This window comes from Triticum aestivum, chromosome 1D, assembly GCF_018294505.1.
Source record: "Triticum aestivum cultivar Chinese Spring chromosome 1D, IWGSC CS RefSeq v2.1, whole genome shotgun sequence".
Taxonomy (NCBI): Eukaryota; Viridiplantae; Streptophyta; class Magnoliopsida; order Poales; family Poaceae; genus Triticum; species Triticum aestivum.
The window spans coordinates 367,006,796-367,020,246 of NC_057796.1; the positions used below are offsets into that span (position 1 = coordinate 367,006,796).

General features: G+C 43.5%; 2 protein-coding genes across 2 annotated transcripts; one reads left to right on the forward strand and one right to left on the reverse strand.

Moving 5' to 3' along the window:
• Window positions 1-343: 343 nt before the first annotated feature.
• LOC123182120 (protein PSK SIMULATOR 1) lies at window positions 344-8,357 on the forward strand. The gene is made up of 13 exons (XM_044594585.1): window positions 344-513; window positions 632-1,220; window positions 2,225-2,550; window positions 2,941-3,033; window positions 3,117-3,207; window positions 3,827-3,914; window positions 4,707-4,804; window positions 4,967-5,036; window positions 5,816-5,916; window positions 6,984-7,100; window positions 7,249-7,325; window positions 7,412-7,456; window positions 7,540-8,357. Exons 2-13 carry the CDS (start codon window positions 924-926, stop codon window positions 8,069-8,071), a joined length of 1,935 nt encoding a protein of 644 aa, XP_044450520.1. The 5' UTR covers window positions 344-513; window positions 632-923; the 3' UTR covers window positions 8,072-8,357.
• A 129-nt stretch (window positions 8,358-8,486) lies between these two features.
• Window positions 8,487-11,259, reverse strand: LOC123182121 (DAR GTPase 3, chloroplastic). Its single transcript, XM_044594586.1, has 9 exons — window positions 11,001-11,259; window positions 10,695-10,838; window positions 10,443-10,559; window positions 10,185-10,328; window positions 10,003-10,089; window positions 9,529-9,644; window positions 9,218-9,399; window positions 9,017-9,074; window positions 8,487-8,926 (listed from the first exon to the last, which is right to left on the reverse strand). Exons 1-9 carry the CDS (start codon window positions 11,145-11,147, stop codon window positions 8,803-8,805), a joined length of 1,119 nt encoding a protein of 372 aa, XP_044450521.1. The 5' UTR covers window positions 11,148-11,259; the 3' UTR covers window positions 8,487-8,802.
• Window positions 11,260-13,451: the final 2,192 nt, after the last annotated feature.

Here is a 13,451-nt window from a genome sequence, read left to right on the forward strand (position 1 = left end):
TGGGCATCTTGTTCAGGAGGTGAATGTATTACCGAAATCCTTCGAGGATTATAAGGTAGTCTGGGTGCGACGGTCGGCGAACAAAGTCGCACACGTCCTAGCTAGGGAGGGTTGTACAATAAATTATGTAAAACTTGGTTCCGGGCACCTCCGACATGTGTTAGTTCGGAGGTTACCGGTAAGGACGCCGTGACTGTGAATAAAACTGCAATAATTTCCACTCAAAGAAAGAAGAAGACCTGAACACCACACAAAATTTAGACCATGCCACACAAAGAATGATTTTGTGCTGAAGCAACAAAACAATCTGGGCTGTGTGTACACGGGACTGTGTGGCAGTAGCAGTTGACCGTGTGAACTCGTCCACTCGCGTCTCCGCAACAGCAGTCGAAGCTCCTCTCCCCTGTTCCCCGTCTCCGCTCTTCCTCTTCCCCAAATCCGTCGAACCCGAACGCCCAGCGACGATCTCCGCGCCCCCGCGCATTGCCGCGGCCCCCGGCCGATCCTCACCAGGTTCGTCTCCGCCGCTTTTCCCGCTCAGCTTCCGCTTCAAGTATCATGTCCTTTCTCCGGGAAAGACAGGAAATTGGGCGCCGTTTCTGAGCTGCGCCGTTCGTCTGGTTTCTGGCAGGCAGGCAGGCGCTCGTTACATGGATTGGAGCTGCTGGGATCGTGCCGCGGCGTAAACCCTCGTGCCGAGCTGGTTCGTTTCGGCGTGGTTGGTTGGTTTGGTCAGGTCTTGGTGGATTGAGTGGTTCTTGGAGGAGCTGTTTGGGGAATTCTGGAAGCTGGTGGAATTGGAGTCGCTAGATCGCTTTAGCTTTGTGGGGGGTTACAGAATAATATGGTATCTTGGTGCATGGAAGGTGGGCAGTTGGGTTAGCATAAGGTGGAATCAGGGATTTTTGTTAGGAAGGAGGGGGATGGGAGGCCTCTGCTCAAAGGTCTCTGCGGTAGACAAGTCGCCGAGCGACACCGCGCTCGGCAGGAACCAGGTATTCGATCATGAGCCGGTGGCGGCGTTGAAGGAGGAGGAGAAGAAGTCGGTGCCCGAAGAGGCCGCGGCGAAGAGGGTGGAAGAGCAGCAGGCTTTCTCGTTCTTGGAGAGCGTCGTGCCCGGCCTTGCTGTGCACAATGGTGCAGATGCCGAGCACACAGGGTCCAGGACACCACAACTGGCTCGGACACTGTCGCAAAGGGCTGGTCTGGGCAAGGCCAAGGTTAGAGGAGTTTTTGTGCCATTTCTTTCAATCTATGACGAATTAGGCCGCAGGGTACCGCATTTCGTTAACCGATAGCTTTTCAAAGTAATTCTCCGGTCCTTAGTTTGTTAGGTTGTACCACAGTTGTAGTGGCATATGGCGTTCCTGTTTTATCATATGCATAGGTACTATGTTTTTTTTACTGTAAGAAGAATAATTAGTCAGGTAGCTATCTTATGAAGAATAGTTTTGCTTATTACTTATTAGCAACCTCACGAAATAAAGTGTCCATTACTCCAAATGCCCTTTTTTTCCTTGTTCTAGATGGTGCACATTTAGTTGAGTCTAGTGAATGCATTGTATCGAATCCAACTGTAGTGGGTTGGGGCTGAAGCATGTACATCAATTTGGTTATATTTTTATAATTTTATACTGTACTGTGTGGCCTGGATATTTTTTGATCTTTTCGCGGTACTGATATGCTAAAGCAGGGAATTAGAAATCCTAATTTATAACTTCCAAGCAAACACTTCAATGAGTATATAACACTCACCCCAGTTTAAAAGTCTTGATTAACAATCGCGAGTGGTTTTCAGTGATATGTAGTGGTGAGCTAAGTGTGATTAACAATATTCTGCAGATACTTTTAAATTTTTTAATGCTGAGGAAAAAGTCATATCATCTTACAAATTAAACCAAACTGCCAGATGCATGACTTTGCACATCATCCTTCCTGGCTATCCTATGCAAGGTTGTTCCATGCAAGCAGCAAAAAATTCCTCAGTTATTTTGGGCTTCTCAGGCTTAAATAGAAAAAATTGTCATGCTATGAAAATTATTATGTAATAGACAATAAAAGATGCAATTTTTGTGAGCTTTTCCTACTATAAGGATCACTTTGTTTTTTGCATATAAATTAGGTGTACACTTGTCTTTGCTCTTTTCGAGTGTCCAGAGTGTTCATTCCATAAAACATTGTTAGGCTGCTTAATGGTTGCTTGCTATACTGACTATTGAAACAGGTTTCGGAAATGAGCACAATTTTAGGTAGAGCTAGCACTGTTGGGCTTGGGAAAGCTGTGGAGGTTCTAGACACACTTGGTAGTAGCATGGCAAGTTTAAATGCTAGCAGTGGCTTTGTGTCAAGTTCTGGAGCAAAGGGAAATAAAATTTCTATTTTGGCTTTTGAGGTGGCAAATACAATAGTTAAGGGTTCCAATCTAATGCATTCTCTGTCAAATTCTAACATAAAGCATATAAAAGAAGTGGTGCTTCATTCAGAAGGTGTCCAACACCTGATATCCAAAGATATGGATGAACTACTTGAGATTGCAGCTGCTGACAAAAGGTAAGTGTTGAATCTACACTGCTTATTACTCCCTCCATTTTAATATATCTATCACTGGCCTTATGAGTGGCCATTTAAAAATATATGACCATTGAAGTAATCGAGAATGCAGTTAATATTTCAATACTTTGCCCGTACTTTAATGCTTTGGAAGGAGTTAAGTGGTAGCATGTCATTTTATAGGGGGATGCATGATGATTTTCATTAAATATATCTAAGATTTAGTGCTACCTTCGTTTCTGCGCATGGTAGGCTGATGACAGATATAACAAAACAAAGGGAGTAGTTTCATTACCCCAGTAGTACTGTATTCACTATTTGGAGAACTTCAGCAGAACCTTTCTTGCATCTTCTTGTCAAGTGGTTAATTGTTTTGTTTGATTCCAACAGGGAAGAGTTAGATGTATTCTCAAAAGAGATTATTCGTTTTGGCAATCGTTGCAAGGATCCTCAGTGGCACAACTTGGACCGCTACTTTGAAAAGTACAGTCCGTTTTCTATCCTTGTCTTTGGCAAAGGTGATTATTATAAGGTACTAACTTGTGTTTCACTGTTGCCATTCTTAGGTTGGCGTCAGAAAGAACTTCCCAGCATTCCCTGAAACGAGATGCCGAGACCGTGATGCAGCAATTGATAATTTGTGTTCAGTATACAGCTGTAAGGATCACCATGCTAATTTAGGATGGTTTTTAAATAAGTCATTTGCCTTATGTGCCATTTTGATTACTTAAATTTTGCACATGATCGTAACTGCAAATGAATTTAGCAGCTACATGATGAATAGAACGTAGCAATTTCTGGGCCATTTCAGTTGTCAATACTTTATTTGAGTGGTCCATGATCAAATTTGTTCGATCACTTGGATTTTTCTAGTAACTGTTGCATTTGCTCCAAGCCTGCAAGTGCAAAGAACCATGTTGTGTACTCCTTCTAGTTTGAAATGTAAGCGTTCAGTTTTGACCATCAATAAATGAAGAGATCTCTAGAAATCTAGATTGGCTGCATGATTTCAGTACTAGTAGATTCGTCTTGAAAGCAACAATGTATTGTGATGGAAATTCATAATCAAACTGGTATCTTGTGGACCGTGTAAATTCCCAAAACGACCTATATTTTTTGACTTTTGCTAGATGTCCGTCTTTTGAACTTCTGATATTATTTTGGTCTTTTGAACTTCTGATATTATTCTGGTTAGTTTTTATTATAACATAAGTTATTCTGCTTATTGATTTCATGTTATTGACTTTGCTTCACTTATTTACCTTTCTCCCCTCAGGAATTATATCATGAGTTGCATGCATTGGATAGGTTTGAGCAAGACTATCGTCGTAAACATCAAGAACATGATGACTTGAGTTTAACAGGTTATTTTTGTTTCTGAACTGTAGACCTGTTTGATTTATCAGGCCTAGCTACACATTTTTTGCATGTTTTTGGCTAGGTTCGTCCTGTTCTGTAACCATTTAAGAAATAGAACATAGGCATTGCCCTTTTTTTATACGAATAATCATATATCCCATTGGATGCAGTCTTCGATTAGGTTGCTTGTATAGTTCTTATGTTGCCATTTATCAATATTTTGTAAAAACTCATCCCCAGAGTAATGCCTTTCTTGTGTGCATAGTAGTACAGAATATAATAATATGGTGCATCTCAATGATTTGTGGGCTTTCCATTAGAAAACAGTCTTTAAGGATTGATATTTATCATTGGATGCCATTTATCTGTAAAACTATAATCTATAGCTACATAACTATCGTGAGTTAAGTTCGATCTAATCAATCCAGACCATCCAAGCGGGACTGGTCCAATGGATGAGAAAATACGTTGGAGCCTTGCACTATGATCACTCACACAGCATCACCCTCTTAATTGCACAACTACTATTTTCACCCTCTTAATTACATCTTGACGTTTCAAATTCTAGCATATTCACCCTCTTCCATTTGCATGCTGTGCTGTTGCGGAGGGTGCTCCCCTTGGCCCCTTCTCTTGGTTGCTTAGCTCACTACATAATTCTTATGAGTTATGATATATACCTCGTCTCGGTTTCATTTGTCAGTATGCATTCACGCAATATATGTTCTGTAAAATGTGCATTGCACTTAGAGGGATGCTAGTGATGAGCTAAAGGAAAACTTATGATTTATTTGCAGGTGACAGTCTGCATATACTAAAGCAGGAAGTGAAGAGCCAAAGTAAGCATGTTAAAAGTTTGAAAAGAAAGTCACTTTGGTCCAAGAATTTGGAAGAGGTCAGTAGTATAGAGTTTGTTATAATAAAATCTATTACAATAAGAAATGCTGGCTCTAGGAAGGCATTGGTTATGTTGTAGGTTAGTACTAGATGTTTACACTACGTGGATTTTTATATCACCTCATGCTCCCAGATTTGAAGAAAACTATTCTCTTTGCAGGTGATTGAAAAGCTTGTAGACATCGTCCACTTCTTAGATCTGGAGATTTACGACGCCTTTGGTCATGCTGGTATTGATCCTTATGGCTGCTGTCTTGCAAGAGTGAATGTTGTTGCTAGTAATTATGGTGATTTGAAGGATCATATATATGCTTGGCCATAATCAACTTCCCCTGCATATGTATTAGGAATGCATTCTGATGTCTTTGGTTAAGTTTTTCATGTCAGCCAGTTTTTCTGATATTAATCCACTAAAAAAATCTTAAAGGGGTTGGTTCTCTTGCCTGGATAGATGACCCTCAGTTTCCTTGCATCCATATCGAATAATGCTCTTATCGAATTTAGCTAGTTTGGCACCCTTAGCCAAGCAAAGGTAATGTATCTTTATTGAGATAATGCCTTGAACTTATTCACGCTCAGCAGGGGGGACAAGGTACATACGACCTCCGTCTGGAATTACTTGTCGCAGAAATAGATGTATCTAGACGTATTTTTAGTTCTAGATACATTCATTTCTGTGACAAGTAATTCAGGACGGAGGGAGTATGTTCCATGCTATAGTATAAATGTGTTCTTGGGTTTTTATAGCAGCTTTCGAAAATATGATAGTATATCCAGTGCTCAGTTTAATTGCATGTACTTGCTATGGAGTGTGCAATGGTTTTTTGGGAAAAAATGTCTTTTGTGCATGCATGAACACACACTTTTAACTGCAATATGGTAATCTAAATTGTTTACCTCAATAGGTAATGTAAGTGTAGGCTGATTCTTGTCAAAACATTGTGATTTTATTATGAATCATCATTCATTGTGGCAATGATTTAGAGGTTCCTGCTCCTATTAACTGTAGAGAGTGAAGAACCACAAGAACCCGTGAAACGCCATAAGAGATTGGGACCAGCAGGCCTTGCGCTCCATTATGCAAATATCATCAATCAGATTGATACACTTGTAAGTTAACACTCTACTGGAAATATCACAACTATTCTGCAATCACAGTAATATCACTGATTCTGATCTATCTCTAATACAAAGATGTCTACTTCAGTTCAAGATTCTTACAAAATTAGCACCATTTTCATAGGCTACATGTGTTGTGCAGTCACCCTTTGTTGTGGCTCATGCAATTGTCTTTGGTTTTGGGCACCCATCATCTTTTCATACATTTTAAGGTGGAAGTTAAAATACTAAAGGGCACTACGGCATTCTAGATACTGCACCATCATCTTTTTGGGAATTTTTCATATGTTGAGCAATATTGTTGATTGTGGACCCAAAATCGTGAGTTTTCTTTTCTTTTAGAGAAAACACAAAACCCGGTATTACAACATGACACCTCTCAACGCTTGACACCGCCTCTGCCGGTAGCAATGCCTCAAGACCCCTCTCCCCTGTCATTGCCTGGCTTCCACATTGATTGTGTTAAGGAGGTGAGCTAAGCTGACTGGGGCGTGCTAGACATATGCTGCAGGCCTCACCGTGCTAGACGCTCAGCCATCCTGGCAGACGAGCCACACGAAAAACTAGTTCCTGTGGGGACCCCAGGACCTCCAGTTCAACTTCCAAGAGCTCAAACTGACCGCTCCCTGAAAGAAGGCGGCGTAGCAGCTCTTAGGCATGTACTGAGCCATCCGATATTCAGCACCACTGGAGGACGTCTGGCAAGGTAGAAAGCTGCACCTTTGCTCCATCCGCCAGACCTCGATGTACTGCCATAAGGCCAGCAGACTGGAGACCCCCCTGATTGCATGAGTACCTCAAAGGGTGATTGCATGGCATATCTTGCGATATTTATAAGTATCATGCTCAATTGCACTATCAGATGTTGCGAATTAGCCACAGCAACCACGTGCAGCAGCTCATATTCGTGTGGTGATACATCCTTTGACTTGAATTTCTTTTGATACTCCCTCTGTAAACTAATATAAGAGTGTTTAGATAACTAAAATTGTAATCTAAATGCTCTTATATTAGTTTACGGAGGGAGTATTTACTAAAAAGGATTTGCGACTTGGCAGGTTTCCCGGTCAAGTTCTATCTCTTCAAACACGAGGGATAATCTATACCAAGGTCTGCCGCCTACCGTCAAATCTGCTCTCCGGCCTAAGCTACAAACTTTTGAGATAAAAGAAGAGGTATGCCATACTGGGGGCTCATATTCGCTGCTACTATGAGTAGACAGTTGTGAATCGCGATGCCATGCTGTGGAATCGTGAATCATAATTCCTTGCTATGGTGATGTATCTTATAACACTGGAACATGGTTATGCTAAATGGATGCAGCTTACGGTTTCTCAAATCAAAGCTGAAATGGAGAAAACTTTGCGATGGCTTGTCCCTATTGCCCATAATACGACTAAGTACTTATTATCACCTATGACCTGTTCTTTTTAATTACAAAAACTATCCATATCTGACTGAGAATGTGATTATCTATTCATATCAGGGCACACCACGGCTTTGGTTGGGTTGGAGAGTGGGCAAATACAGGGTTAGCTTATGATTGCAATAATTTGGAAGATAACTAACGAAAATAGAATTTCTCAAGAGTGTCAATCTTTTTGTTCTATGCAGATCTGAGCTGAGCTGCAAGCTATCAGGACAGATGGACTTGACCCGGATCGAGACACTGTATCATGCTGAGAAGGACAAGACTGAAGCACATATCCTTGAGCTTGTTGTGTGGCTTCATCATCTCATCAGTAAATCCAGAGCAGCCAATGGAGATATAAGGTCTCCTATCAAATCTCCTGTCCGTTCACCGACACAAAAGGGTCATACAATTAGGTTGCAGCTGGACCCAGCGAACAATTCATCGCCGATTCTCACACCAGAGGATCAGGATATGCTAAGGTGTGTCAAGTACAGGAAATTCGTCCCTGGGATAAGCAAAAGTCAAGAATTCGACACAAAGTCGAGGCACGACAAACATAGCAGATTGTGCAAGAGCAATAGCCATTCTCCAACCAGTGGCAACAGGAAAGATCTGCTATCATTTAGGAGGTTCTCCATGCTCCCTGTCATAGACTTCGAGATTGATAGGACAAAGGCTTTGGATTTAATTGACAGGCTTGATGGTCTGGAAATTCAGTCAGGAATCAACTGAAAGAAATGTGAATGAACCTGGATACTGTGTAGTCATCTTCTATCCTGAAATCCATAGCTCTGGCAAGGATGTAAAAAGTCGGTGTTTACCTACAGGCTACGCGAGGCCACCCGTCCGAGGTGAAGACCTAGCAGTATGTCAATTTGAGAGTAACTGGTGTAGCAAACATTGTATTATATACCATGTTCTGAACAGAAGAGCGGAGTTATTGTAAAAACTATCTAATGTTTAGTTGCTTGTATAAAACACAAGTTTTGAAGAAAATAGGATATCTGTGTTGTGAATATACATGGCCTGCAAATTCCAGTGCTTGATGAATTGTTTAACAGCATAACATTTCAAATGTGGATGTAAGGCCGATCAAATTTCACCAAAGTAGCCATGGGTAGTCCGGAAAATGCGAGCGAGCATTTAATTGTGCAAAATTGGAACCAGTTCCATTTATCCATACTTATTTCTGTAACAGATTACAAAATAGAGTTAACCCAACTTTCACATGCTCATACAGATCAGCTCAGACCCCTAGACAACCATGTAACTACATGGCAATTTCTGATGTGCCGTCAGACTTGTGATGTAGGGATATAGCCACCCTATCCTCAATAGATTCCTCATTCCACACATAGGTTAAGGTCCAGAGAAATTGTCCTATGATGGCGCTACAAATGACATTGCGATCGATGTGCAGCGTACGGCGAGTATGATCTCTGGTAAAGTGTTATCTTCATCGTTCATGTTGGAGGTCTCTCTAGGGCAACCCAACCAAATCTTCCTTTCCGGAAGTCAGATAAGATGCGGAAAGCTGCTTGGGTGGTATCTCCATTGAACAAGTGGACCGAGAGCTTTGTGACAAACCTGTAAAATGTCAACTATGGTATAAGAACATCGGCTCAACTCCAAAAGTTCTAATATCATTTCAAATAACTGCAGTTGATCGAAACATACAATTTGCCGCAGTCACTGTCTACATCAATCTTGTATCGTTTTCGAAATGCCTCAGAACCTGTTTCACACAAACCTGTCAGTAACGATTTTTCACACCCGCACTACTTGATGGAATGGTATGTAGATCTATTTTTTGGCAACTGGAGAGAGCATGCAGGATGCACTACTCAAAACAAATCATTAGACTGTAGGACCACTCACCCACAGCCGGATGTCTTAACAATATCTGCACAAGAATTGCTGCCACATCAGCAAAATCATATGACCTTTCTCCAATATCATCACAGATAGCAAGCTTAAGTGCAGCTGTCTGATCACTAATTCTCATTGGCAAAATTCCAGGTGAGTCTAATAGCTCTAGATCCTTCCCAAAACGAACCCACCTGTTTGAGGTTTCAAATGTTAGAATTTGAATAGAGAAAACATCACATTGTTTCCTACTAAGAGAAACTACAATATGTGTATACAACAACCATCAATGTTAAGACCACGTATGCAGCTGAGTAACTCACTTCAGTTCTCTTGTGACACCTGGTCTAGGTGCTGCTGGACACATTCTTCGTTTTAGCAAGCGATTAATCAAGGAAGATTTACCGACATTTGGATATCCAACAATTCCAGCTCGAACCTTCAAACAAAAACAAGGTACAACAGAAACAATGAATAAGGTAAACAGATCGTCATTATCTGGATGATTACTTAAATTGAAAAACGATCAAGAAATATGGCCTTTACACAAGTCTGCCAAACAAATCTAATGTAACTAACAAACCAATGACTTACACAAGTCTTCCAAACAAATCTAACTGCGGCCTATATGAAACCGAAGTTTTTCAGAGTTCAGAAGGGATCCACGCAAACATTACTTCTATGACATCGTAACCAAGTTGCACAGTGTACCTCTTCTTATGGAAAAGTTTCAGAACAAATAATTTGCATGTATAGAGAAAAAAAAGACAGGAAGCAAAACAAATCAATTGAGTTACCGGACGAGGAAGCAATCCCTTTTCTCTTCGCCTTGTGTTCACAGTAGATGCTGCTGATTTTGCCATTCTGCCTAATTTCATCGTACCCTGACCACGAACGGGAAAGTGATATACTGCATCAGGGCATAAACCAGCACATACCTGACCAGTTGGCAACAGAGATTACATAACTGTTGTCTTACCATGCCCAGCTGGCCATTTGAGTAAATAACTTTGATACCCTGACTAGAAAAGTAAGTTGCCCATGCATTTCTGTCGTCGGCTGACACCATGTCTTCGCGGTTCATCACTATGATCCTTCTACGGTTGCCTAGCCAGGAATCCATCTGGTCATTCAAAACATTTTTTTAGAAATGGATCTGGTCATTCAAAACATGTCTCAGCACAATCGAACGCCACCGCTTCTAGAAATAAACACGAGAAACCGCCAAGACCACTACCTTAGGATGGGTTGTTGCCAAGGGAATTCTAGCATCCCGGACTTCTATGACAACATCCATGAGCTTTAACTGTCCTTTCAGTTCCTTCTCTGTTTTTGCAATATGACCAGGATACCACTGCAAGGTCCGGATAGCAATGAGTAAATGAACACACTCAACATTAGTAACTGATTTACAAGCTAAAACTATTACGACGTTGAGCATATATGTAATGAGTGTTAATTCCACTATTAAAGCACACCTGATTTATACCTGCACCGGGCGCAGGGATCTGGTCCAGTACTGCAAATCAGCGTCCAAGGTTTCCCAGAACACGTCTTCTCTGGACTCCTCGTCGGCGTACCGTGAGAGGCCTAACCTCTCTTTCTCGTACAGACCCAGCAGTGTGTCGCCAAACTAATCATTTGAAGCAAAGCAATGTAAACAACAGAGCAATACAATTTTCACCATTCCAACTGATAAAGTCATAATTTTCTGCAAGCAGTATCCCCAATTCGATACCCTAATTTGCTGTTTGATTATCTACAGGAAGCGAACCACGAGGCAGGAGCATCGTACCACGGGAGGTGTCGCTGACGTCGCCCTCGCCGTCGCCGCTCGACCATGCTGTCGCCGGAACCGGAGGGAGGGCCGCGCAGGGGAGATGTACGGGTGCGCGGATGGGCGGGAAGGGGTAGCAGGGAGGCGGCGCGTCGGGAGGAGCATGGGGGCGGTGGGGTGGAAGGACGCCGCCGAAGTAGGTCTGAGAGGGAGGGGTCGAGCGGAGCTGAGCTCGGGTGCCCACTGTGTGCAGTGAGGGAGAGGGATTATGGCTGGGTGGCCCAAAACCTTATCTTTCTCGCTTTCTTTTCTCTTTCTTTCTGTATTTTTTTCTGCGAATTCTTTCTGTAAATTTTACAGTCACCACAATTGTTTTTTCCGCAGAAACAGGGTTACAATCAGCTGGAACTAGCGGCTCCGTACACATAGGAAATTGACATATCCAACAAGCAGTCCTACCCTCCGTTCCTCCGTGATCAGCCAGACAGTCCGTAACCCGATTATGTTCACAATTAATCTTACATAACAAAAGTTCGCGGAGTTTTAAAAGGCGTTTGATCTCCGAGATGAGGAGGCCATTTATGGTGCGAAAAACTAACAAGTGGCGAACGCGTCCGGAAGTGACAGAAGGGAGTTTGCACAAGGAGTTACCCAGGTTCAGGCCCTCACGGTGAGGTAATACTCTACGCCGTGTTTCGGATGTGTATTAATGGTGGAGCACCTCGTGCGAGAGGTTACAAAAGGGATGATGAATATATCTACCGAGAGTAGGTCTACAGAGTAGATGGCGGAAAACTACCCCTAACCTCGCCTTATAAAGGGAGCGAGAACCAGGGTTTACGGGCTCTGTAACCAACATCATACCGAGGGTTCCTTCGCATGTACACCAACTCTCCAAGATGCTTCCTTTGCCCCGCGCTAGGTCCCCTGGACTGCTTCCTGGAGCCAGGCTGCCTCCTGGACCTTGAGGCCAACCCAACATTGTGTTCATCGGTCGATGGGCCACCCCCGGTGTATTGCATCGCCAGCAGCCCCCGAGCGTGATTGGATTTTGGAGTCTCATGTTCTTTGGGGACGAAATCTAGGTGGGCTCTTTTGGTTCTAGTGACAAATGCAGTCCGTCTTTCCTAGGTTGGCTTCTTGAAGCTTTTGAGCTAGCGGATTTCGCGCCCCCCTCCCCGCATATCCTGCCTTGAAGTTGATGACAATGATATGTCTTCATGACCCTAGGCCTTGCAGCTTGTGGGCAACGCTTCTGTGTCCGAGGTCTTTAGGCCTCCATCTCGCGTCGTAACAAGCAGACATCCCCGTCTCCTGCAGCTTCCAGTCTTGCTTTTGGGTCGAATCCTTGAGGGAAAGGCCATGACGACGACCCATCATGCGGGTCGGGCCCGGTCTTGCAGGATCATAGAAAATCCTCCCCCGGCGAGTCACGACCCAGTTAATTTGTCACAGTAATTCATCTCGCCTCTCGTGCCAAGGATCTACATGTCGCCCTACTTCCGGCGCAATCTCCAGGGATCGTGTTACCGCTTCGTGCTCTGCGCGCATCTTTATAAGCCATGGGGGATGAAAAAGGCTGCGTGCCTTCTTTTTCCTCCAACCTTTCCGACGGTCCAAAATACCGTCAGATCCCTCAGTAGGGTTCCTAACGTGGTTGGAAGTTTCGGGACAGAGCCCGCACGCACAAGTTACCCAGGTTTGGTCCTCCGGAGAGTAATACCCTACATCCCACTTCTTGTTATTACTCATGGTGATGGGATACCTCGTGCGGGGATTACAATGGAGTATGGGGTTGCTACCGACAATTGTTCTTCTCTAGATTGGATCCGTATGTGTTCCCCTGACTCCCCTTATATAAGTGCTGGATGCTAGCGTTTTACAGGGAGGAGATGTAATCTAGGCCGCTGACGGCGTCCTGCACCGGGGCCGGCTCTCTCAAGGGAGCCCGACCTTGATGTCTACAAGGGACCCACTTGGCCCAGTACAAGGAAGAAGTCCTAAGGGAGTGCTAGAGACCTTCGTGTCCCCCAAGACTAAGGACGGCGGTGCCTCAGATCGCATCTACTATCATGTAAACCCTGGACCTCCCTGTCTGTATAAAGGGAGGTCAGACAACCCCCTAGGATATCTATTCTCAGATAGACAAACTCTCAATAGGTATCTCATACACCACTGTAACCCCTTGTACGAGGTATCCTTCACCATGAATAACTAAAGCAAGCAGGAGGTAGGGTATTACTCTACGGAGGCTCGAACCTGGATAAACCCTTTATGCGACCTCCGATCTAAGACTTCCAACTGCGTTTGGACCCCTACTAAGGGATCTGACGGTATTTTACACCGTTAGTTGGCGCGTCAGGCACGGGCGGTGCTGGCTGGAGATCGATCTTGGGTTGGATCTTCTTCTACTTCCGACGGCCTTCCGTTGGGTGAGAGCCTAACTTTCGGCTCCCTCACATTTACTAT